This window comes from Melanerpes formicivorus, unplaced genomic scaffold, assembly GCF_026170545.1.
Source record: "Melanerpes formicivorus ecotype bairdi unplaced genomic scaffold, bMelFor1.0.p_v2 SCAF_24, whole genome shotgun sequence".
Classification (NCBI taxonomy): domain Eukaryota; kingdom Metazoa; phylum Chordata; class Aves; order Piciformes; family Picidae; genus Melanerpes; species Melanerpes formicivorus.
The window spans coordinates 7,406,637-7,431,855 of record NW_027142376.1 but is presented as its reverse complement, the minus strand read 5'-3'; the positions used below and the strand labels follow the sequence as shown (position 1 = coordinate 7,431,855).

Here is a 25,219-nt window from a genome sequence, read left to right as displayed (position 1 = left end):
GTGGCCTGCCTTCTTGTTTATTGTCACCACTGTACATTTACTGGGCTGAGTTTAACTTTGTATACTTGGTATTGGCATTGGCATTAGTTTCTCCTCTTTGTTTAATCCATTTTCATTTCAGCTCACAACTCTTCTTTCCCTGATTCTCCTCTGCTGGGGACAGGTCATTGGGTGATAGAGCAACTACTAGAGTGGATCCCCAGATAAGGGCTAAATGCAGACAATATTCTGTTACAGGCAGCATACACAGACTGAATATTTCCTACTTTTTCCTCTGATACTCCTACCTAGCTAGGTGCTTATCCAGCCAGGGCTATTTTAACTCATGTCTGTTACATTATTTTCCCTAACATGGGCTTGCTTGAGGGCCAATTGCTTTGATTTCACTGGGAGAAATTGCCTACAGGGTTAGCTTAAGCCACAAATCTTTCATAGCCTGTTGTTTAAGAGGGTGTTGGAATAATCTTTGTACACCCAAAGCTGGGGTAGGCTTTAGCTTTGTTTTGCTTCAGTCCCTGCTGTTGTGACTGTTCTCAACGGTTTGGGGTTTTTCTTTTGGTTTGCTAATTTTAGTTGTTAAGTGTTACTCTGTGATGAAGAACTTTTTTCTTCAGTTTGAATTTCTGCTAGCTCCCTGAAGGAGTCAAGGCATGCAGAGTTAAAGTTCAGGCAGACCTTCTCAGGGAACCTGATGCATAGCATAAAATTGTGTTTGTTACTCTGCTTGACTCTTACCTTTGCATTATTGATCACTGCACTGAATTTCAGGCAAAGTAAAGACAAGTGACAAATGTGGCCTGGGCAGAGTTGTGTGAAATCATAGCTAATGACTAACTGCAGCTTAATTTGAGACAGACTGTTGCAGCTGAGGTTGGCTGTTGTAACCTATAACTGGAGAAGCATGAGAACTTCCCTTGGAGCAGGTGTTTTTTTTTTTAACCCTGAAGCAAAATATATTTCAGGAATAAAATCTCAACCTCTTGCTAAATCTTCATGCCATAATGAATACAGTCAAGACCTTAATTCTGATTATGGCCTTCAGGAATTTTGAGGCTTGGTGATTTCTTTTAAAGGATGGACCAATGTGAGCCTTCATATCTCAAAGTCACTAGAAGCAGGAGAAGAGGAGGCTCAGGGGAGACCTTACTGCTCTCTACAGCTACCTGAGGGGAGGTTGTAGCCAGGTGGGGGCTGGTCTCTTCTCCCAGGCAAGCAGCAGCAGAACAAGAGGACACAGTCTCAAACTGTGCCAGGGGAAGTTTAGGCTCAAGGTGAGGAGGAAGTTCTTCCCAGCAAGAGAGATTTGCCATTGGAATGTGCTGCCCAGGGAGGTGGTGGAGTCACTGTCCCTGGAGCTGTCCAAAACCAGATTGGATGTGGCACTTGGAGCCATGGTTTAGTTAGCCATGAGGTGTTGGGTGATAGGCTGAACTTGATGATCTCTGAGGTCTCTTCCAACCTTACTGCTTCTGTGATTCTAAGCAGGTTACATTTTTTTTTGAGGTTGTTCATACTGGTGCTCCTTTACTTCTTCCACATTGCATGGATAATAGAATACATACCATTCTTTTTGTGTGTGTGTGTAGGAACTCTGGGAAATGTGGAGCATGGGAACCAGTACCAGATTAAGCTGATGTATGAGCACAACCTTCAGCGGACTGCCTGTAATATGACTTATGGTCCCTTTGGTGGTGTCAAAGGTAAGCTCCTGGTTGAATGTTCTTCATTATCAGTTAACAAAGAAGCATTAATTAAAAGAAGCAAGGCCAGCAGCTTGAGAGAGGTGATTCTGCCACTCTGCTCTGGTGAGGTACCACCTGCAGTGCTGGTCCCAGCTTTGGAGTCCTGAATACAGGAAGGCCATGGACCTGCTGGAGTGGGTTCAGAGGGTGGCCACAAAGATCAGAGGACTGGAACACCGCTCATACAGAGGCTTGAGAGCATTGGGGTTGTTCAGTCTGGAGAAGAAAAGATTCCAGGGAGACCTTATAGCAGCATTTCAATATCAGACAGGGACCTACAAGAAGGCTGGGGAGGGACTTGGGAGGGTAGGACAAGGGGCAATGGTCTGAAACTAGAGCAGAGTAGATTCAGTTTGGATAGTAGGAGGAAGTAGGAGGATAGTAGAAGGAGAGTGGGGAAACACTGGAACAGGTTGCCCAGGGAGGTGGTGGAGGCCCCATTCCTGGAGATATTCAAGGTCAGACTTGATGGGGCCCTAACAACCTGACCTAGTTACAGATGTCCCTGCTTGCTGCAGTGAGGTTAGACAAGAAGACCTTTGAGGGTGCCTTCCAACCTGATGCATTCTATGATTCCAGTTGTTTAACTCTGACCAGGTGAGGATTAACTGAAACTTTGAGAGGCAGCATGGTGTTGCTGTCTAGAGGAAACCATCTTTCTGTAAATGCTGCTGCCTTTTAGCTGATGCATGGAGAAAATGACTGAAGTTAAAATGAGGCAAACAGTAGAACAAGCAGAATAGTTCAGCCTTGCTTTGTTTTCTCTTCTCCCCCACCTTGTATCTGGAACCAGATGAACTCAGAAGGGTAATAATGATATTTTGGCAAACAATCCAACACCCCTGGCTCTTTGTAAAATATTTTCACATCTGAAACAATTGGTTTCTTCTGTAATTGGTTTCTTCTGTACTTGAGTTCTGTTTTGCTTTTCAGCAACTTGCTTATCCTGGGCAAAGGAAAACCATTCTCTGAACTTCAATTATCAACTCTCTTTAAAGATATGCAATGCAGACTTAAAAAAATTAATGATATGCATATATATATGTGACTGGAAAAACATAAGAGTGAAAAAGGATGGTGTGTTTGTAGTTCTGAATGAGTTTAATAGGTAGCAGACTTTCTTGAACTTGACAGGATTATGACTGTGTTTTTGTGTTCCAGGCTGGAAGCACTTAGGTTTGCTCTACATGATAGCTTTTTCTCTTCAGAAGTAAAGCTGGCCTAATAATTGTGGGGTGTGGCAGTCATCTCATGAGTAGTGTCCTTAAACTACTCGCAGAGTTAGCACATTACCAAGGTAGAAAGTCTTCTGAGTCAGTTCTGAGCCCCTCAGTTTAGGAAAGATGTTGAGTTGCTGGAAGGTGTCCAGAGAAGGGCAACAAAGCTGGGGAGGGGTCTGGAGCACAGCCCTGTGAGGAAAGACTGAGGGAGCTGGGGTTGCTTAGCCTGGAGAAGAGGAGGCTCAGGGGAGACCTTCTTGCTCTCTGCAACTACCTGAAGGGAGGTTGTAGCCAGGTGGGGATTGGTCTCTTCTCCCAGGCAACCATCACCAGAACAAGAGGACACAGTCTCAAGCTGTGCCAGAGGAGGTTCAGGCTGGATGTTAGGAAGAAATTCTTCCCAGCAAGAGAGATTGGCCATTGGAATGTGCTGCCCAGGGAGGTGGTGGAGTCACCATCACTGGAAGTGTTTAGGAAAAGACTGGCTGAGGCACTTGGTGCCATGGTTTAGTTGATCAGATGGTGTTGGGTGATAGGCTGGACTCGATCTCAAAGGTCTTTTCCAACCTGGTTAATAATGTATTCTATGTTCTATATGCAGACAGTCTCTCAGTTCTGTCTGTAATAATTCTTCAGTGCCTTGCTATAGGCTCAGGCTTGTCCCTGGGCATAAATTCAAGTGACCAAAATTCATACTGGCCAAAGAGTTTTTAACCTACTGATTTGGCAAAACCACCTTGGGAAAAGTGATCTTCTGGAGTGAGTCTGTAGGACATATTCCAGTGAAAAGCAGGAAGACTGTATGGAGCTCCCTGAATCTGAGGAGAAGGAATAGTGTGCTTCCTGGCATACTGTAGCTGAGTTGCAGTTACAGGTGTGTTGAGAGGTATGTAAGCTGTGAGTTGTGAATGTCTGGAGTGGCTTGGGAAGAATAAAGCAAATAGCCAGGTACCACCACACAGTTCTGCAGAGTAAACTCTGCACTGCTAATGTGGGTGTTTGTTTACTGTGGACATGCAGCAGAGGTCTGACCACCAGATAGGTCTTGATGCCAGACCTGGCTCTTATCCATCTTGTCAAGAGTTGTGGTGGATGCAAGTGATGTAGTGGGGCTAGGGATCTTAGTTTGGAATGGACCTCAGAGATTGTCTACTCCAACCTCCCAGCCGTGGGCAGGGACACCTCTCAACTAGACTCAGCTGCTCAAGGCCTCATCCAACCTGCCCTTCAATCCCCCCAGGGAGGAGGCAGCCACAGCCTTCCTGGGCATCCTGTTCCAGAGTCTCACCACCTTCCTGCTGAAGAATTTCTTCTTCAGCTCCAGTCTAACCGTGCTCTCCCTCAGCTTCAAACCATCCTCCCTCATCCTATTGCTAGACACCCTCATGAAAAGTCCCTCTACAGCCTTTCTGCAGGATCCCTTCAGGTGTTAGAGGACAGCTCTAAGGTCCCCCAAAGTCTTCTCTTCTCCAGGCTGAACAACCCCAGCTCCCTCAGCCAATCCCCAGAGCAGAGGTGCTCCAGCCCTTGCATCAGTTTTGATGGTCCAATTGATATAGACGTGTCCTCGCACGACCAGATGAACAAAATCAAAGTCACGTATTTGGTCTCGTCGTAGAAGGTTGAACATTAAGTTAGATAAACGATCAAACCTATGGAATAAAGCCAAAAAAAGCTGAGAAGCTGCCCAGCGGCTTGCCGGGATGACGATGCGTGCGTTGGTGTTTAGAATAGCAGGGTGTGGGTGGTGGTGGTCACCACTAGATGGTGCTCTCATCACGCGTATTGGCCTGGCGGCTGCAGCGCTAAAGCTGCTGCTGCGCCTGGGGCGGTCCCGCAGGTGTATTCCCTGCAAGACCTCACGAAGCCTGGAAAACACAAAAGCGATATCTGGACAGCTAAAAAGTGTTTTAGTGATTTCTGCAACTTCCAGCGGGAAGTTTAGGCTGGAGGTGAGGAGAAAGTTCTTCCCAGAAAGAGTAATTGGCCATTGGAATGTGCTGCCCAGGGAGGTGCTGGAGTCACCATCCCTGGAGGTGTTCAAAAAAAGCTTGGATGTGGCACTTGGAGACATGGTTTACCTCGTCATGAGGTGATAGGTTGGACTTGATGATCTCTGAGGTCTTTTCCAACCTTATTGATGCTATGATTCTATGATAATTAAGCAGTGAGTTAGTCCTGAACTGACTGTTTTTCAGTCTGGTGAAGGCTTAACATAACCACGAAATGTCACAGCCCTTAAGCAGCCAGCAGGTTGCACAACTTTCATGGTTTACTTCAGATATAAAATTTAAAGAATTTAAGGTGAGTTAAGTGATGTGCAATGATAGGATGAGGGGCAATGGGTGCAAACTGGAGCAGAGGAGGTTCCACATGAACATAAGGAAAAACTTTGTCACTGTGAGGATGCCAGAGCTCTGGAACAGGCTGCCCAGAGAGGTTGTGGAGTCTCCTTCTCTGGAGACATTGAAAACCCACCTGGATATGTTCCTGTGTGACCTGCCCTGGGTGATCCTACTCTGGCAGGGCAGTTGGGCTAGCTGACATCTTGAGGTCCCTTCCACCCTCTAACATTCTGTGATTACCAAAAGCTGCTTTGATTTGTTTTAATGTAATGACACCACTGTAGATTGCTGTTTCAACTTCCATTACATGAAGTGATAAGAAGCTTGCTGATAGCTTACAAGTCTTGGAAAGCATTTAGTCTTCACATCTGCACTGTGTCATTCTGGGTCTGTGTGAAATAACTTGAGTCAAATATCAAGTTATTGGATGAGATTGTTAAAGAACCTGATCATTTTGTAACAGCCAAGAGATAGTTTGTATAGAATAGGATTAATCAGGTTGGAAAAGACCATTTTGATCATCAAGTTCAATCTATCACCCAACATCATCTAATCAACTAACCCATGGCACCAAGTGCCTTATCCAGTCTCTTCTTAAGCACCTCCAGGGATGGTGACTCCACCACCTCCCTGGGCAGCACATTCCAATGGCCAGTCTCTCTTGCTGGAAAGAATTTCTTCCTAATGTCCTAGCTCTGGTTTATTTTTTTGTTTAGGAGAGAACTGAGAAAGTTGTTGAGTATCTTAGGCTCATTTAGAGTTTTCATTCACCCAGATGCAAAACTTTTCCCTTCTGTCTGAGATCTGACTTTCTCTGATGTGAGTGAGGATGTACTCAGGCTGTTGTGATTGCTGTGTGGTACAGGAGCAGCTGTGCTAGTTTTAAAGCTAGGTGTAGCCTGAGAACTCTAGTTTGTGTCCTGGACAGCATCTCTCAAGTGCTTTTTATGAAGTGCCTAGGGTTTTGAGGACAGGTCAAAAAATTAGTACAAAATATTGTCCTGGGCTGTTGAGCTCTAGATGGTAGAACTCCATTTGACTGATTGAAAGTTGCTGCTGATAGAAAGCTGCTGAAAAAGTGAGCAGCATGTATTGACACTGTCAAAAGGATGGACTAGATGGAACAAGTGAATTGGAGGCAGTGTTTTAGTCAAGACTTTAGCCTGGAGAAGAGGAGGCTCAGGGGAGACCTTATTGCTGTCTACAACTACCTGAAAGGAGGTTGTAGCCAGGAGGGGGTTGGTCTCTTCTCCCAAGCAAGCAGCACCAGAACAAGAGGACACAGTCTCAAGCTGTGTCAGGGGAGGTTTAGGCTGGAGGTGAGGAAGAAATTCTTCCCAGCAAGAGAGATTGGCCATTGGAATGTGCTGCCCAGGGAGGTGGTGGAGTCCCCATCACTGGAGGTGTTTAGGAAGAGACTGGATGAGACACTTGGTGCCACGGGTTAGTTGATTAGATGGTGTTGGCTGATAGGTTGGACTCAATCTCCAAGGTCTATTCTATTCTAAGAGCTCACTTGCTTATTTTTGTGCAGCAGTGTGTAGCTCCAGCTCTGTTGTTTGGTTCTAAATCTGATGTTAATCTAGAAATAGTCAAGTCCTATTAAGCAATATTCTACATATTGTTTAGTCTTAAAGTTAAAACAAAGCTGAATGAGAAACAGAGGGGTGTTTTTTTGGTTTTTTTTTTCATTAGCTCTGTGGTGATTTGATTTGGAGCCAATATTAAATGTTGTGATTGACATCGTTAGATCATTAAATTCCACTCGTAAATTTTATTTACAGTTCCACCAAAATCAGGTAGGCCTGGGTCTTTCCATTAAATAATGCTGGACTGGATTCTGTTCTAGCTGTGCAGGAATTTTTGGTTGATAAATTTACCAGCATTGGCTTCAGTTACATGAAGCAATCGCTGAATGTTAGGGATTGAATCCAACCCCCCTGCCAGAGCAGGCCGCACAGGAACACATCCAGGTGGGTTTCCTTCCAGAGAAGGAGACTCCACAACCTCTCCGGGCAGCCTGTTCCAGGGCTCCATCACCCTCACCGTACAGAAGTGTCTCCTCATGTTGAGGTGGAACCTCCTGTGCTCCAGCTTATACCTGTTGGTCCTTGTCTTGTCACTGGGCACTGTCAAGAAGAGCCTGGTACCTTCATCCTGACACCCACTCCTCTGATACTAATGTCCATTAATAAGATCCCTTCTCAGCCTTCTCCTCGCCAGACTAAACAGCCCCAGGTCTCTCAGTCTTTCTTCATAGGAGGGATGTTCAAGCCCTGCAATCATCCTCCTAGCTCTCTGTTGGACCTGTCTTTCTTGAACTGTGGCGCCCAAAACTGGATTCAGAATTCCAGGTGTGGTCTCAGCAGGGCAGAGTACAGGTTGGACTCAATGATCCTCGAGGTCTCTTCCAACTTTGGCGAAACTGTGATACTGTGAGTAGAGGGGGAGGAGAACCTCAGGAGAGAACCATTGTCTCTCTTGGCCACAAGGGCACATTGCTGTCCCATGGGGAGCTTGCTGTCCTCTAGGACTCCAAGGTTAGTTTCTCCATAGAGTAAACTATCCCCTTGTAATGTTAAAACTTGTTTTAGATGAAGAAGGATCACTCAAGAGTGGGTATGATTATCAACTGCCTCCTTAGTCTCCTGAATCTGCACATGGTCTACAGGGGAAGATTGGCAGGCAATTGGCATTAGGCAGAAGTCATTTTTTGACTCAGCTCAAATAAATTCCTATTGCTCCACAATTTGTACAGCACTTTTCTAATCTGATGTACTGAAGTTATCTTAATTTTATATCAACATGTAGGAAAAAGCTCTGTCCTGTGCCTTGGCTTTGTCTTTTTCACACAGAGGGCTTTTAGACATGGTATGTTGTCCTGTCCTTAGGGAAATCTGAGAGGGAGAGACTAAGTTGGGAGCTCACTCTTCATTGCCAGTTTCTGTTGAAGGGATTACAACTCAGCTAGCTTACAGCACTTGAGACTGAGTCCCCTGTCTTGAGAGGCTCCATATACTGCTTGGCCTGACTGTTCTTAAAGAGAGATTTACTGACGTGTAGGCTGCTTATAAGAAATGATGGTATTATGCTCCTGTGTAGTAAAAGTGCCCTTACTACTGCCTTGAAAAATGTGCAGAGCAGGCCATAAATTCTTTCTTTGCCTTGTTTGCCTTGAGTCAGATGTGATTTATGCTTGAGGAAAGCATATGCCATCAATTTCTGCTGAAATGATGTAAAGAATGGCCAAGTGCTTTAAAGGAAAAAACAAAGCCACTGTTCCTTGAAGCTTAGGTAGCTTTGGAGATTAGCACATAAATTTCCTGCAGTCAGTTGTGCATGAGGCTGAATGGCAGGCAGGATAGCAGCTCACTCGTGAACAAACAGCAAATAAGCAGAGAATACTAAAATTCAGTGCTTTAGGCACTGGTTTATGAAGTGTAGGTTTCCTGAGCTACTGTCTGAAGGGCTTAGGAAGTGTGTGAATGATTCCACGCTGCAACAGGAGGTTGACAGCCAGCTGAACGTGAGCCAGCAGTGTGCCCAGGTGGCCAAGAAGGCCAATGGCATCCTGGCCTGTTTCAGAAATAGTGTGGCCAGCAGGAGCAGGGAACTCATTCTGCCCCTGGACTCAGCACTGGTTAGGCCACACCCTGAATACTGTGTCCAGTTCTGGGCTCCTCAGTTTAAGAAGGACATTGAGACACTTGAACGTGTTCAGAGATGGGCAATGAGGCTGGGGGGAGGTCTGGAGCACAGCCCTGTGAGGAGAGGCTGAGGGAGCTGGGGTTGCTTAGCCTGGAGAAAAGGAGGCTCAGGGGAGACCTTCTTGCTCTCTACAACTCCCTGGAGGGAGGCTGTAGCCAGGTGGGGGTTGGTCTCTTCTCCCAGGCAACCAGCACCCGAACAAGAGGACACAGTCTCAAGCTTTGCCAGGGGAAGTTTAGGCTGGAGGTGAGGAGAAAGTTCTTCCCAGCAAGAGAGATTGGCCATTGGAATGTGCTGCCCAGGGAGGTGGTGGAGTCACCATCCCTGGAGGTGTTCAAAATAGGGTTGGATGTGGCACTTCGAACCATGGTTTAGTTGTCAGGAGGTATTAGGTAATAGGTTGGACTTGATGACCTCTGAGGTCTTTTCCAATCTTATTGATTCTATGTCCTTTCCCAGGCGAGGGTTGAGTTCTGAGTGTTCTGCAGGGCAGGAATGGTACTTGAGGTGGGTGTGTGAACATTCTCAATGCTTCCAGTCTTCTTTTTCAATATATGTTAAGACTTTTTTGCCTTCCCCTTCAAAAGTGATAGCTTCGCAGTGGGACACACAGGGTTGCTCTTGAGCAGAGCGCTGGTTGTATTTAGTGACAGAGGAAGCCTTGTTGGATGAGTTTGTTCTTAGTGGCCAAGTTATTTTTGATTGGAATTCTCTTGGATAATGTGGTTTTGTTTAGTTTTTGCTGCAAAACCAGGGTTAATGTTTTGTGCAATTCTGCAAAATAGACTGGCATTGTAGAATCACAGAATTGTTAGGGTTGGAAGGGACCTCAAGGATCAGCCAGTTCCAAACCCCCTGCCCTGGGCAGGGACCCCTCACACTAGATCAGGTTGCCCAGAGCCACATCCAGCCTGGCCTTCAAAACCTGCAGGAATGAGGCTTCCACCACCTCCCTGGGCAACCTGTGCCAGTCTCTCGCCACCCTCATGGGTGGTACTTCATATTATCTGACTGCATGAATTCATCCTGTCGTTACAAAACCCTTTTCAAAGGAGTTGATAAATGATTCTCATCAGGATCCAGTTCTAAATGTACAGGCTTTGAATTTATTTCTCAGCCTAAGACCTTAATACCTTAAGTTGGCTTCCAGAATAATTGAGATTTATTTGGAGCTGTTCAGTGGACCCTGTAGCAATAAAAGGAAATAATAAAACAATAGCAAAGGGAAGGAAAAGGAAAAGGTGGGAAAAAAAAAGGAGAGAATTCCAGCTTTGACATGAAAAAGTTACAAGCAAAGAAAGTGTGAAAATACCTTGGACCTATCTTTTTCTCAGCAAATGGCCTTGAATTCATTTCACTTTTATTATGGCACTGGCCCTAGAGGCAAAGTATGTTGGAGTGCTACAACAAAGAGGGTGCTATATGGAGGAATTCTTTTAATAATGAAATACTACATATGTGTAAACCATGCAGGCTGGTAACAGGAAACTTTGTAAGAAGGCTTAGACTGTGCTTAGATTTTTCCACAACCCTGCAAGAATGAAGTTTATTAGGTGCTAGTCTGGGGGGGAAAAAAAAAAGAAGAAATTATCAGCTGAGTTTTATACTGTAAGGTTAAATGATTCTTATGGCCCTGTTTAAATGCAACAGCAGTAGAAATTTGGGCCTTGATTTATTGGCTAGTTCTGTTAAGCAGCAGAAGGTTTAACTGTTGCCTTCCTGTTAAATTGCTTCTGGATGAGGAAGGATTAGTTGGAAGGCTTGGTCTTCATGAGTTCTCATGTTATAGATCTGCTGATGACTAAATGGTGTCTGGTACAGCTTTGGAAACCTGTTAGTGTTGGGGGGGGGAGATGTTTGGTGCTTTTTGTTTGTCTCTTTGATTTGTTTCAAATAAGGGATTTAGGACCTCTTTAAATTGAACATGTGACTGGAGAAACAATTAAGGAAGATGTTCTCTGAATCTCTTACCATTTTCTTTCACCTTTCTCAGTTTCTCTTAGCAGTAATGAGCAAGATTGTGACTTAACTGAAGGAAAAGCTCCCATTGCCTTCAGTGTGCTGGAATGGAATGGAATGGAATGGAATAGAATAGAATGGAATAGAATAGAATAAACCAGGTTGGAAGAAACCTTCAAGATCATCACGTCCAACCTATCATCCAACACCACCTAATCAACTAACCCATGCAACCAAGCACCCTATCAAGTCTCCTCCTGAACACCTCCAGTGATGGTGACTCCACCACCTCCTTGACTTACAAATTGCTAGGAGCTGAGATGCTTGAATGTGTCCAGAGAAGGGCAACAAAGCTGGTGAAGGGTTTGGAGCACAGCTGTGTGAAGAGAGGCTGAGGGAGCTGGGGTTGCTTAGCCTGGAGAAGAGGAGGCTCTGGGGAGACCTTCTTGCTCTCTACAACTCCCTGAAGGGAGGTTGTAGCCAGGAAGGGGTTGGTCTCTCCACCCAGGCAAGCAGCATCAGAACAAGAGGACACAGTCTCAAGCTGTGCCTGGGGAGGTTTAGGCTAGAGGTTAGGAAGAAGTTCTTCCCAGCAAGAGAGATTGGCCATGGGAATGTGCTGCCCAGGGAGGTGGTGGAGTCACCATCACTGGAAGTGTTTAAGAGGAGACTGGCTGAGGCACTTGGTGCCATGGTTTAGTTGATGAGATGGTGTTGGGTGAGAGGTTGGATTCGATCTCAAAGGGCTTTTCCAGCCTGGTTGATTCTGTATTCTGAGTGCCACTTAATCTGCAAATTTGTTTAAAGCACTGTCATGAAGACGTTGCAGCAGCTGTAGAAATCCCTAAGCTTGGGAGCAGCTGCCCATGGAAGTGAAAGACTGACTTTTCAAAACTTGGATGGCTTTCTGTGGGATGCTTTTGCTAATTCCTTTTGTGGAAATATGGTACCCAAATGCGTGCAGTCCTTGTGCACTGGTAGTATGAAATGTTTTGTCTTGCATGTGGGGTTATGGCTTCTGCAGCACTCCTGCCAAGAATCAGTGAGTGCCAAGCAGAACAATAATGACCTCATATGTTTTTAATAGTGCATGTATATTAATAATCACCCAAGCTTGCATTTGTCTTTTTGGTGACATATTGTTGACTCATATTTAATTCATCATCCTACTCTGATCCCCAGATCCTTAGTGCTCTTGCCTGCCATTCCCTGGTTTCCTGTGAGACAATTGCCTGAGATCATATCAGATGGTTTACTGAAGTGTAGAGATACTGTCTCTAAAGTTTAGAAATGCACTGGAATATTATTACCCTGCCTAGGAAACAGTTTGGCATGATGGATATTCTGGTACTTCAAACCTCTGTCCAGCTTGATTATTTACATATGTACTTTGATATTGAATATCCCAACGCTTCGTGTGGATCCATCTGCCTGTCAGATTTGTTTGCTGCCCCATGTTTTTCCATCCAGAGGAATGGAGTGTTAGCTTCTAACCGTGCAGCCTCTCTTGTCTTCTCGCCAAAGCCCCCTTCCTTGCTTTCTTTAATATCTTTCTACTAATTGTGCTCTGGGTTATTGTGTTTGGTGCAAATCATCCCTGTTGGAAACCACTCTACGACATCATGAGGAGGACACGGAGCTGTTGGAGTGCTTCCAGAGGAGGCCAGAAATGTGATCCAAGGGCTGGAGCACCTCTAAAAGGATAGGCTGTGGGAACTGGGGGTGTTCAGCCTGGAGAAGAGAAGATTCAGCGGGGGGACCCCTTTAGAGCTGCCTTCCAGTCCCTGAAGGGATCCTACAGGAAGGCTGCAGAAGGATTTTTTCATGAGGGTGTCTAGAGACAGGGCAAGGAGGAATGGTTTGAAGCTGAGGGAGAGCAGGGTTAGACTGGATCTGGGGAAGAACTTTTTCAGCAGGAGGGTGGTGAGACTCTGGAATAGGCTGCCCAGGGAGGCTGTGGATGCTGACTCCCTGGGGGTGTTGAAGGCCAGGTTGGATGAGGCCTTGAGCAGCTGAGTCTAGTTGAGAGGTGTTCCTTGCCTATGGTGGGGAGGTTGGAGTAGATGATCTCTAAGGTCTCTTCCAACCTGAGCCATTTTTGAGAGATTTTCTTGGAGATTTTGTGTTGTGAGTAGGTTTAGGTGTGTTCTCTAGTCACAGATGAGTCCAACAGAGAGCTACGAGGATGACTGCAGGTCTTGAACATCTCTCCTGTGAAGAAACATTGGGAGACCTGGGGCTGTTTATTCTGGAGAGAAGGCTATAAATATCTGAGGGGTGGGTGTCAGGATGAAGGTGCCAGGCTCTTTTTGGTGGTGCCCAGTGATAGGACAAGGACAAACAGGTACAAGCTGGAGCACAGGAGGTTCCACTTCAACACAAGGAGACACTTCTGTACGGTGATGGAGCCCTGGAACAGGCTGCCCAGAGAGGTTGTGGAATCTCCTGTGGAGACTTTCAAAACCTGTCTAGATGTGTTCCTGTATGACCTGCCCTAGGTGATTCAGCTTTGGCAGGGGGGATTGGACTTGATCTTTGGAGGTGCCTTCCAATCCCTAACGTGCTGTGAGTCTGTGAGAAGGAAAATAAGGGGAAAAAAAGGCAATATTTTAGGGTATAATCTGTACCATTTCTTCAGGAGTCATTATTATTCAGGCTACATCTTTGCATACAGCCATTCTCCCTTGCATGGGTAATGACTGTTTGTTTTCCAAGACTGACTGTGTTTTTGCTGTCTGTGATTAATCTTCTGTGTTGAAAAACAACAACTTTGTGATACTACTTTCACAGCTGCCTGAACATTTTTATTCCCTGTGGATAGACCTTTTCTTGCACTAGGTAGAAACATCCACTTTTGAATGTGGGCAAAGTCCTTCACTTGATAAGAAAGTTGTAACAGCTAAATTTTGGTCCTGTTTAGAGGCTTCACCTCTCATGTCTGCACAGTGCCAGCTTCCCTTCAGTAGGAGCTTTTATAGGTGCTGGATGAAAGTGACATAGGTCACCTTCAGATCTCTCTGCTGAAAGTCTGTCTTTTATGGCCCTTTTGAAGCACCTAGTGTGTGGGTGGGTTTTTTTGTTGTTTGTTTTTCTCCTAAGTGTTCTTCCACCACCTCAGGTCGATGTGAGCCTTAAAGGGATCATTCTCAGCTTGTGTAACATAACGATGTCATCTTCTGTGGTAAGAGACAGATCCAGAATAAAGAGGCATATTGCAGGTCCGTGAATGATTTTAGGAGATAGGGCTGATTTGGCCTTTGCAGATACTTCATACTTCAACATTGCTTTTCCATCTACAATCCTCACTATGCTTTCTGGCATGCAGAAATCAGCAAGAGGTTAGGTAGAGAGAGTTCAGTGTGGTGGCTGAGAAAGGTAAAAAGATGCTGTTTACAGATACAGAATTAACCAGGTTGGAAAAGACCTTCGAGATCATCAAGTCCAACCTATCACCCAACACCATCTATCAACTAAACCATGACACCAAGTGCCTCACCCAGGCTCTTCTTAAACACTTCCAGTGATGGTGACTCCACCACCTCCCTGGGCAGCACATTCCCATGGCCAATCTCTCTTGCTGGGAAAGATTTCTTCCTAACCTCCAGCCTAAACCTCCCCAGGCACAGCTTGAGACTGTGTCCTCTTGTTCTGGTGCTGGCTGCCTGGGAGAAGAGACCAACCCCCACCTGGGAGGCCTGTCTCATGGCATCCCTAACTGCATGCTTTACTGCATCTTGACCAGGAAGGCTTCTTACAGAGAGGCCTAAAGCCATCTCTTGTGTTGGGATTTGTGGACATGTTCTACTGCAATGCCATAGATCTGGAAGGGATTAGACAGTAATTAAAGCTGACATCAGTATGATACAGATTTAGTGTTTTCCTTAAACACTTTCCTGAGTTTCTGTTAAACTCCTATCCACTTCTCTTTTTATTTCCTTCCTGCTGGAGTGACAGCTTCAGTTCCAGCAGAAAAGCACTTAGTCATTCTCAGCTGGAACATGTGCATGCTTGGTGCATTGTTTGGCTGGATAGATGCAATAGTAGCATTGAGTGATGCAGGGCGTTTTTCCTCTTCCTCTTTACATGTGTTCTGGGTGTTGCACTGCCTTGGCAGCGCTGTCAGATCCTCTGGCCTAGAATGAATGGCTGCAGCTTGAAGTCCTGAACTTTGTTGCATTGCTACAGGAGGGATCAATGAGCAGCTCCCAGACCACCAAGCTAGTCAGTGCAGAGTTCTTTATGAATGCACACTGACATGTGCTTCCTGCTTTGGGTTAGGAGAGTAACCTTAGCCTTGCCTTTCACTGGGCATACATTGTTTTAAGAACTGCCTTGACATACTTTTCAAATGTTTTTTCCATTAGTCAGAAGTGATTCCTGAAGTGCTTTTCTCACAGCTGACCCAGATCTGTTGTGCTTCAGGAGCTACACTCAGTAGCAGGTTGAATTCTCCGTAATGGATTTGATCTGCAGAAAACTTTTCTTTTCTTTTTGGTTTTTTCCCTTCCTAAAGGCTGGGAGAAATTTTTGGGGGGCAGATTTCAGAGCTGAAGGAAAACATACTTGCTTGTTTCAAGTCAGGACAGTAATTTGTGCTCCAGTGTGTGGGAATACAGTTTCTGTTCATTCCTTCACTGGTCAGTGGACTGTGGGTTTAACTGTCATCCTGTTGGGAGAACATTTGGCCACATATCATTAAAGGGCTTTCATCATAGAATCAATGAGGTTGGGAAAGACCTCAGAGATCATCAAGTCCAACCTGTCACCCAACACCTCATGACTAAATAAACCATGTCTCCAAGTGCCATGTCCATTACCCTTTTGAACACCTCCAGGGATGGTGACTCTACCACCTCCCTGGGCAGCACATTCCAATGGCCAATCTCTCTTGCTGGGAAGAATTTCTTCCTAACATCCAGCCTAAACCTCCCCTGGCACAGCTTGAAACTGTGTCCTGTTGCTCCTGGGTATCTTGTAAATGCCAATTTTTCTTTTCAATTCATTGTCATTTCCTTTCACATGAGCTGTTTGCCAGCAGCTTTTGGTGACCATTGAAAGTAGAATAGAATTAACCAGGTTGGAAAAGACCTCAGAGATCGAGTCCACCCTATCACCCAACACCATCTCATCAACTAAACCATGGCACCCAGTGCCTCAGCCAGGCTCTTCTTAAACACCTCCAGGGATAGTGACTTCACCACCTCCCTGGACAGCACATTCCAATGCCCAGTCTCTCTTTCTGTGAAGAATTTTATCCTAGTCACTGTGAAGTTATCACTGAGACTTCCCTAAAATCTGTGACTTGATGAAGCTTTCTCATTTCTCCCATTTGATGCTGCATGATTTCATGTGTGATTACATAATGCACTGTCTATGAAAACTATCTGGTGATAGTGGGAAGGCTTAGAGTAGAGGAAATCATTAGCATGCAAAGAAAAAAACTGAGCCCCAAACTAGCTTTAATTAGAAGCTTATTTCAAAGAGCTACCACCTGTCTCTCATTTGGGCTTTGCATTAGCTCTAAAAATACCTTGTGGTTGGAGTGTGACGTAAATGTGCTCCTCGTATCACGCTAGAATAGCACAACTTCAAAACAGCAGTAGCTGGACTTGTGCTTAGAAGTAACACTTTCTGGCTGAGGGATGTTCCTCTGGAGACACAAGCTGCTGAAGCTATGTAGAGTACGTTAAGTGATTCCAGCTGATCTGCAGAAAATGCCAAAGGTTGTATTTGGGCAGCACATCCCAGTGGCAAATCTCTCTTTATGGGAAGAATTTTCTCCTCACCTCCAGCCTAAACTTCCCCTGGTACAGCTTGAGCCTGTGTCTTCTTGTCCTGGTGCTGGTTGCCTGGGAGAAGAGACCAACCTCTGCCTGTCTACAACCTCCCTTCAGGTAGTTGTAGACAGCAATAAGGTCTTCCCTGACCCTCCTCTTCTCCAGGCTAAGCAACCCCAGCTCCCTCAGCCTCTCCTCACAGCTTAGTTGCCTTTCTCTGGACACATTCAAGTGTCTCAATGTCCTTCTTAAATTAAGGAGCCCAGAACTGGACACAGGATTCAAGGTGTGGCCTAACCAGTGCTGAGTACAGGGCACAATGAATTCCCTGCTCCTGCTGACCACACTACTTCTGATCCAGGCCAGGATGCCATTGGCCTTCTTGGCCACCTGGGCACACTGCTGGCTCATGTTCAGCTGCTGTCATCCAGTACTCCCAGGTCCCTTTCTGCCTGGCTGCTCTCTACTCACTTCGACCCCAGTCCCTGGAGGTGTTCAAAAAAGGCTTGGATGTGGCACTTGGAGCCATGGTTTAGTTGTGAGGAGGGACACCTCTCAACTAGACTCAGCTGCTCAAGGCCTCACCCAGCCAGACCTTGACACCCCCAGGGAGGAGGCAGCCACAGCCTCCCTGGGCAGCCTATTCCAGAGTTTCACCACCCTCCTACTGAAGAACTTCTTCCTAAGCTCCAGTCTATCCCTTCTCTTCCTCAGCTTCAAACCATTCCCCCTTGTCCTGTTGCTTGATGTACTCACAAAAAGTCCCTCTGCAGCCTTCCTCTGGCAGTTGCTAAGCTTGTGTGGAGTTATTTGGGGGGGGGGTGGGTTACAATTCCCTTATCTGAAAGAGCTTTAAAAACCAATACATTGCAAATTTAGGATGGTATCCTTCTATGAGTTTAAGAGCCATCAGGTAAGTAGCAGATCTGGCTTGGGAGTGGGTTAGAACTATGTGACCTGGGCAAGGGAAGCTGCAAGCCCTGAGGGAAGGAGGTGAGCAGGACTGCTCCTGCCAGCAGTAGCAAAGCATTAAATTGGTTTCACTCACTTGTGTACTCACAGACTCGGTGTGATTCAAATTATACTCTTTGAACTTGTCTGGTTGCTACAATTCTTTTATGAATACTTTTTTTTTATGTATAGTTAATGGTGTTGACTGTTAGTGATGAAAAGCAGGACACTGAGAGTTGTAGGAACCTTAATATTAAATAACTTCTGAGTTAACATGTGTCTTGCTTTATTTTTTTTAGTTGAAACATGAGGAATTTATGGCTCACTCTCAGTAATTTCTGAATTGTGTGCTAGTAAAGTCATTGCAGTGTTCTTGGCTGGTATGTCAGAGACAGTACAAGCACCAAAGCAAAGGTTTGTTTTGACTCTGATCGGTAGTTGTTGTAACCTCTTGAGTGCTTCAGGTGCAGAAAGTCAGCTACAGAATGAAAATGATGTAAATAAACTTGCTTTGTTTCTTTTGCTTTCTGTAGGGCGAGATTTGATCTGCATACAGTCCATGGATGGGATGCTGATGCTGTTTGAACAGGAGAGCTATGCTTTTGGCCGTTTTTTACCTGGTTTTCTCCTGCCTGGACCCTTGACTTACAGCGCTCGGACAGATTCTTTCATTACTGTGTCTTCTTGTCAACAGGTTGAGAGTTACAAGTATGTGTTCAGTAATTACAGCATGTTTTGCTGCTGTCATTTAGCATGTAAACAAATTACAGTATCACAGTATAACTTAGGTTGGAAAGGACCTTGAGGATCATCGAGTCCAACCTATCAACACAGACCCCATGCCTAGACCATGGCACCAAGTGCCACGTCCAGTCTCCCCTTGAATGCCTCCAGGGTCGATGACTCCACCACCTCCCTGGGCAACCCGTTCCAATGACCAATGACTCGCTCGGTGAAGAACTTCCTCCTCACCTCGAGTCTAAACCTCCCCTGGTGCAGCTTGAGACTGTGTCCCCTTGTTCTGGTGCTGGTTGCCTGGGAGAAGAGGCCAACCCCTTCCTGGCTACAACCACCTTTCAGGTAGTTGTAGAGGGCAACGAGGTCACCCCTGAGCCTCCTCTTCTCCAGGCTAAACAATCCCAGCTCCAGTCATATCTGACTTCTATTGCCTTTGCAAATACTGTATCCTAAAGCAGGGGATAGGTAGCTGCAGGAAAGAAGAGAAATAAAATGTGTACACTGAGTGATTACTGTCTCTGTACACCAAGGCTGTGCATCTTGAGGACTTCATGGCCCTGTTTTATTTGTAGACATGTGCTGGATTTACTGGCTTAGCAAGGCACAACATCTTGTCCTGCACGAGGCAGGTTTTGCCTTGCCGAATTCAGTTCTAATTTGTGCTTTCAGTGTTGTCTGCAAACAGTATTGCACTGCCTGAGCAAGATGCTCCTTGCAGTGGTTTCAACAGGTGTGTTATATTGGTGCAGATAAGTGTTGGTCTGGCTGGATGTTAGGAAGAACTTCTTCCCAGCAAGAGAGATTGGCCATTGGAATGTGCTGCCCAGGGAGGTGGTGGAGTCACCATCACTGGAGGTGTTTAAGAAGAGACTGGATGGGGTGCTTGGTGCCATGGTTTAGTTGATTAGATGGTGTTTGGTGATAGGTTGGACTGGATGATCTCGAAGGTCTTTTCCAACCTGGTTTATTCTATTCTATCTGAGTTTTCAGAAGGTATTTAAGACAGGGCTTTAGCTTTTTTGATCATAGGATTCTCTCAAAGCAATGAGGGCTGGTGGGGAGAGATGGAATGTACCTGACAAAACAGGAGAGGAAGCTTGTTAACCTCCTTGACTGCAAAACTAAGGGACAGGTGCTAAATCCGTCATGTAAGTGGTGGTATAACACATAAGGATCAAGTCCACAAAGGGGAATCCTTTCATAATGCTGCATTAGGTGCATTAAGGAAAACTTCTATGCCAGTGCTAAACAGCCTGGTTGGGGAAAATGCTTTGCTGAATTCACAACTTGAAAGGAAATGTTTGGAGAAGTAACAGTCAGCATCTGCCACTGGGTGTTGCAGACTTTAGCTGCAGTGACCTTGAGATGATACACATTAAGATCCTAAGTGATGTGAGGAAGATAAGTAGTAGAATTAAGACTGTACATTCCAAGAGAACAGACTTGGGCTTGTTCAGGGAACTGGTGTCAGGATCCTATGAGAGAGTGCCCTGAAAATAAAATCTCTCAGAAGCAAGCAGCACAGTCCATACATGCATCTGAAATGTGAGAGGTGTCGGTGGCATCATTTTAAATCTGTAATTTTGACATGATACACAAATCCTTGCTTTCATCTGCTGGATAAGCTTTTTTGGGTTGGGGTTTTTTTTTGTTGATTTGTTGTAGTTTGTCTTAATTTTGCACAAAACTTCAGTGTTTTACCTGATGTGCATACAAGGGAAACAAGAAGTTAGGACAGCAGCATGAATTCAGGAAAGAAATAGTTAAAGAAGGATCACTTAGTTTAATGACTGTGCTTGATAGTGTGACTACGATGATCCAAGGGCTGGAACACCTCTGCTAGGAGGATAGGCTGAGGGAGCTGGGGGTGTTCAGCCTGGAGAAGAGAAGACTCTGGGGGGGACCTTAGAGCTGCCTTCCAATACCTGAAGGGATCTTACAGGAAGGCTGCAGAGGGACTGATTATTATGGCATCTGGAGACAGGACAAGGGGATGTGGTTTGGAGCTGAGGGAGAGTAGAGACTGGAGGTTAGGAAGAAGATCTTGGGTATAAGGGTGGTGAGACTTAGGAATAGATTGCCCAGGAGCTTGTGGCTGCCTCCTCCCTGGGGATGTTCAAGGCCAGGCTGGATGAGGTCTTGAGCAGCTGAGTCTAGGTGAGAGGTGAGGAGGTTGGAGTAAGATGATCTCTAAGGTCCCTTCAAACCTGAGCCATTCTATGATTCTATTACACGTAGGAGACAATATTTCACAGTAGTTTAGGAGGTGGCTTGGGTGGTGGGGGTTGGGCTTGGGTGGTGGGGGTTGGTTATTTTCCCCAAGCTTAGTAACAGCAAAGAAGTTTTGGTGTTTTGTTTTGAAAAATCTGTTGGTTTCTTGCTTCTGTCTTCAGTCTCAGTTTCCATCCTCCAGTCTCATTAGCTGTTGAACTTATTTTAACACCAGATAAAATCTGACTATAAATGTTTGGTTTAATGTCTGCCTTTACACTTAGCTGTTATGCTACAGTGATATTTATCTTAACATCTTTGGTGATGGATGTGTGGCGGTTGGCCTTCAAGCGGTGCTTCTCTTGTGCATCTCTACTCAGATTATGAGAAATGGATTTTTTTAACTTAGTGTGAGTGTATTAACTACAAAGCTACATCCTAATTTTTGTTTTTTTTTTTTTCCCCCCTCCTCCTTTACTTCTTTTAAACTTCCCATAACAGATACCAAGTGCTGGCGTTTGCGACAGATGCTGATGAAAGACAAGAAACAGAACAGCAGAAACTTAGTTCTGGGAAAAGGCTTGCGGTAAACCCTGTTTATTTTACATAACCTGTGTGGTACAGGCTGCATGCAGATCGAAAAGACCACTGCTAAGTGACAAATGGAAACACTGTCTGCTGACCAAGGACCTCATCCAATTGCCATTAAAGGCAATGGAAAGGCTCCCGTTGATTTCTGTTAAAATTAGACCAGGTTGCCCAGAGCCACATCCAGCCTGGCCTTAAAAACTTCCAGAGATGGGGCTTCCACGTTTTCCTGAACAGGCTGGAGTGTTTCCTCCCCTAGTGCTATGGCAGATTAATAACATTCTGAATCATAGAATCAGAAAGGCTGGAAAAGACCTCAAAGATCATCAAGTCCAACCTTCAACCCAAGACTTTCATGACCACTAAGTCATTTCCTGAATCACAGAATCATAGAGGCTGGAAAAGACCTCAAATATCATCAAGTCCAACCTTCAACCCAACACCTTCATGACCACTAAGCCATTTCCTGAATCACAGAATCATAGAGGCTGGAAAAGACCTCAAAGATCATCAAGTCCAACATTCAACCCAACACCTGCATGACCACTAAGCCATTTCCTGAACCACAGAGTCATAGAGGCTGGAAAAGACCTCAAAGATCATCAAGTCCAACCAGCAACCCAAAACCTTCATGACCACTAAGCCCTTTCCTGAATCACAGAGTCATTTGGGTTGTAAAAGACCTCAAAGATCCTCAAGTCCAACCAGCAACCCAACCCCACCATAGCCATCAAACCATGGCCCCAGGTGCCATGGCCAAACATTTCTGGAACACCTCCAGGCATGGGGACTCCGCCACCTCCCTGGGCAGCCTCTTCTAATCCCTAACCACTCTTGCAGCTAGTTCTTCTCTCCTAGTTCTTTATGAAAAAAAAAGATAAAAGGCAGAGAGAAAAAATAAATGCATTTAGGTGACAAATTGATCATCAGAATGTAAGAGGCATTTTGTTGTACCCAGATAACACAGGGTTTGGTAAACAACTACTCCTACAAGTTTTTGCATGAATCTTCCAATAACAGCATTAGAGAAATGCAGCCTTCCTTTCTCCTCCACCCAAAAAAATCACTCTGAAGACAAAACCCTTTAAGGTTTTAATACAGGTAAAAAGAAAAGACATTTTAGATTTAAAAGGTTTGAGCCTAGCCTATTCCACTTCAGAGCTCCCACACTTAGTAGGGTAAAACTAAGCATCAGCTACTCCAATACCTGAAAGGGGCCTACAAGAAGGGTCTAGAGAGACTGTTTACAAAGGCCTGCAGTGATAGGATGAGGGGCAATGGCTTCAAATGAGAGGTGAGGAGATTCAGATTGCATGTTAGGAACAGGTTCTGTGCCATGAGGATAGTGGAACACCTGAACAGGTTGCCCAGGGAGGTGGTTGGGGCCCCATCTCTGGAGATACTCGAAGTGAGGCTGGGCAGGGCTCTGGGCAAGCTGGTTTATTGGAGGATGTCCCTGCTGACTGCAGAGGGGGTTGGACTAGGTGATGTTTGGAGGTCCCTTCCAACCCAGACCATTCTATGCTTCTTTGGGCCACTGTTGTTTAAGGTTGGGCCTTAGAACTCACCGTTGTTCTAAGGAGGAGTAAAAAGAACTGTCTGCTGAAAACAACTACTTTTAAGGAGGTCTTAAGTGCAGAACCTGAACTGTGGTACAGTAGCTACACTTGAAATATTGCTCACATTTTAATTTTAAGTCAATTTGTGACTTTGTATTGGACTTAGAAAATTAACCTCATTCTGCATGGGGGAATCCTTGGTACTTGGAGAAAATGTTTCCATGAATAGGCAGTATCCTGGACTCTCTTTGTCAAAATTCTGTGGATTCAGTGGTCTTTAGGAGCTCCCTGTGGCCATGTTGCTTAATATTTGATCTGCTTCCTGTTAAGAGGAAGAAGATTTAATTCTCTAGTTCCAGTACCTGTAGGGGCCTGGGCAACCTGTCCCAGGATTTCACCACTCTTGTAGCAAACTTCTTGCTTATGTCCAGCCTAGATCTGCCCTGCTCCAGTTTCAGACCTTTGCCCCTCATCCTATCACTACAAGCCCTTGTGAGCAGTCCTTCCCCAGTCTTCTTGTGGGTCCCTTTCAGATATTGAAATGTAGCCATAAGGTCTCCTTGGAGCCTTCTCCTTTCCAGGCTGAACAGCCCCAATTCTTTCAGCCTGTCTTCATCGTTCAAACTGTGTGTAAGTGACTGCAAGCATAAGTATTGCCTTACACACCTAAAACTTGATCTGTCTTTCCCTTTACATAGATTGGTAGAGTAAGTTACCACCTTTTTACTCTCTAACCTTGCCCTTATTGTCTTAAGGACATGTACAGAGCAGATGTAAATAATTTTAGTACTCTGTGCCTTGATTTTGCCCAGGGAGGTGGTGGAGTCACCATCCCTGGAGGTGTTCAAGAGGGGATTGGACGTGGCACTTGGTACCATGGTTTAGTCATGAGGTCTGCGGTGATGGGTTGGACTTGATGATCCTTGAGGTCTCTTCCAACCTTGGTGATTCTGTGATTGATTTGATAATTCAGGTATTCAAGTGTTTTAACTTTGAATGGGATGTGTGTTTTAAAATGTAAACATACTTAAGTGAGCTGCAGGGGCATTAACTCATGACCATTTCAAAAACTGGGTATTATTGCTGCTTTACTCACCAGAAGGAAAGTCACCAATTGCCTTTGAAATAAGAGGATGACTCTCCTCCAAAAAAGCCCTTGGTTTTATCTCTGTTAGGGATATCCATATCACTGGAGTTCTGAGCCTTCTCTAAGCTGTGTCTGTGATGTGCAGCTCTAAAGGGATCTCTGGAGCATGGTTGTTTTGTTTTGTTTTTCTTTTGAAGGTGGACTGGGTTTTAAACATCGGAGAGCAAGCTCTGGATATTTGTGTTGTCTCCTTCAATCAGGCAGTTTCCTCTGTTTTTGTCCTCGGTGAGAGAAACTTCTTTTGCCTCAAGGACAATGGGCAAATCAGGTTCATGAAGAAGCTTGATTACAGTCCAAGTTGCTTCATTCCTTATTGTTCAGGTTTGTAGAATGAATGTTCAACTTCACTTTAACTTGGTGGCTGTCCCAGTTAAGATTTGTTTGTTTATTTTCCTGATGAATGAATATCATAGTATCATAGTATCATTCAGGGTTGGAAGGGACCACAAGGATCATCTAGTTCCAACCCCCCTGCCATGGGCAGGGACACCCCACACTAGATCAGCCTGGCCAGAGCCTCATCCAGCCTGGGCTTAAACACCCCCAGGGATGGGGCCTCGACCACCTCCCTGGACAACCCATTCCAGGGTTTCACCACTCTCATGGGGAAGAACCTCCTCCTCACATCCAGCCTGAATCTCCCCACCTCCAGCTTCATTCCATTCCCCCTAGTCCTATCACTCCCTGAGATCCTGAGAAGTCCTTCCCCAGCCTTCCTGTAGGCCCCCTTCAGATACTGGAAGGCCACAATGAGGTCACCTCGGAGCCTTCTCTTCTGCAGACTGAACAGCCCCAACTCCTTCAGTCTGTCCTCATAGGAGAGGTGCTCCAGCCCTCTGATCATCCTTGTGGCCCTTCTCTGGACACCTTCCAGCACCTCCACATCCCTCTTGTAATAGGGGCTCCTGAACTGGACACAGTACTCCAGGTGGGGTCTCACCAGGGCTGATTAGAGGGGGAGGATCACCTCCCTCGACCTGCTGGCCACACTTCTCCTGATGCAGCCCAGGATCTGATTGGCTTTGCGGGCTGCAAGTGCACACTGAGAGCTCATGTTGAGCTTCTCATCCACCAGCACCCCCAAGTCTCTCTCCTCAGGGCTGCTTTCCAGCCACTCACTGCCCAGCCTGTATTTGTGCCTGGGATTGCCTCGACCCAGATGCAGGACCCTGCACTTGCTCTTATTGAACTTCATGAGGTTGGCCTGTGCCCACCTCTCCAGCCTGTCCAGGTCCCTCTGGATGGCCTCCCTTCCCTCCAGCTGTCTGCTGCAC

The 25,219-nt window shown here is 45.6% G+C and overlaps 1 protein-coding gene across 1 annotated transcript in view; it reads left to right on the top strand.

Annotated features, from left to right (window-relative positions):
* BBS9 (Bardet-Biedl syndrome 9) overlaps positions 1 to 25,219 on the top strand; it is a gene marked incomplete at its 3' end in the record, with an annotated part of 105,210 nt that overhangs the window by 8,579 nt on the left and 71,412 nt on the right. The window contains exons 5-8 of the mRNA XM_068152976.1: positions 1,587 to 1,700; positions 18,236 to 18,410; positions 21,153 to 21,237; positions 24,083 to 24,266. Of these exons, the coding sequence (XP_068009077.1) occupies positions 1,587 to 1,700; positions 18,236 to 18,410; positions 21,153 to 21,237; positions 24,083 to 24,266 (558 nt within the window). The remainder of the gene's footprint in view (positions 1 to 1,586; positions 1,701 to 18,235; positions 18,411 to 21,152; positions 21,238 to 24,082; positions 24,267 to 25,219) is intronic.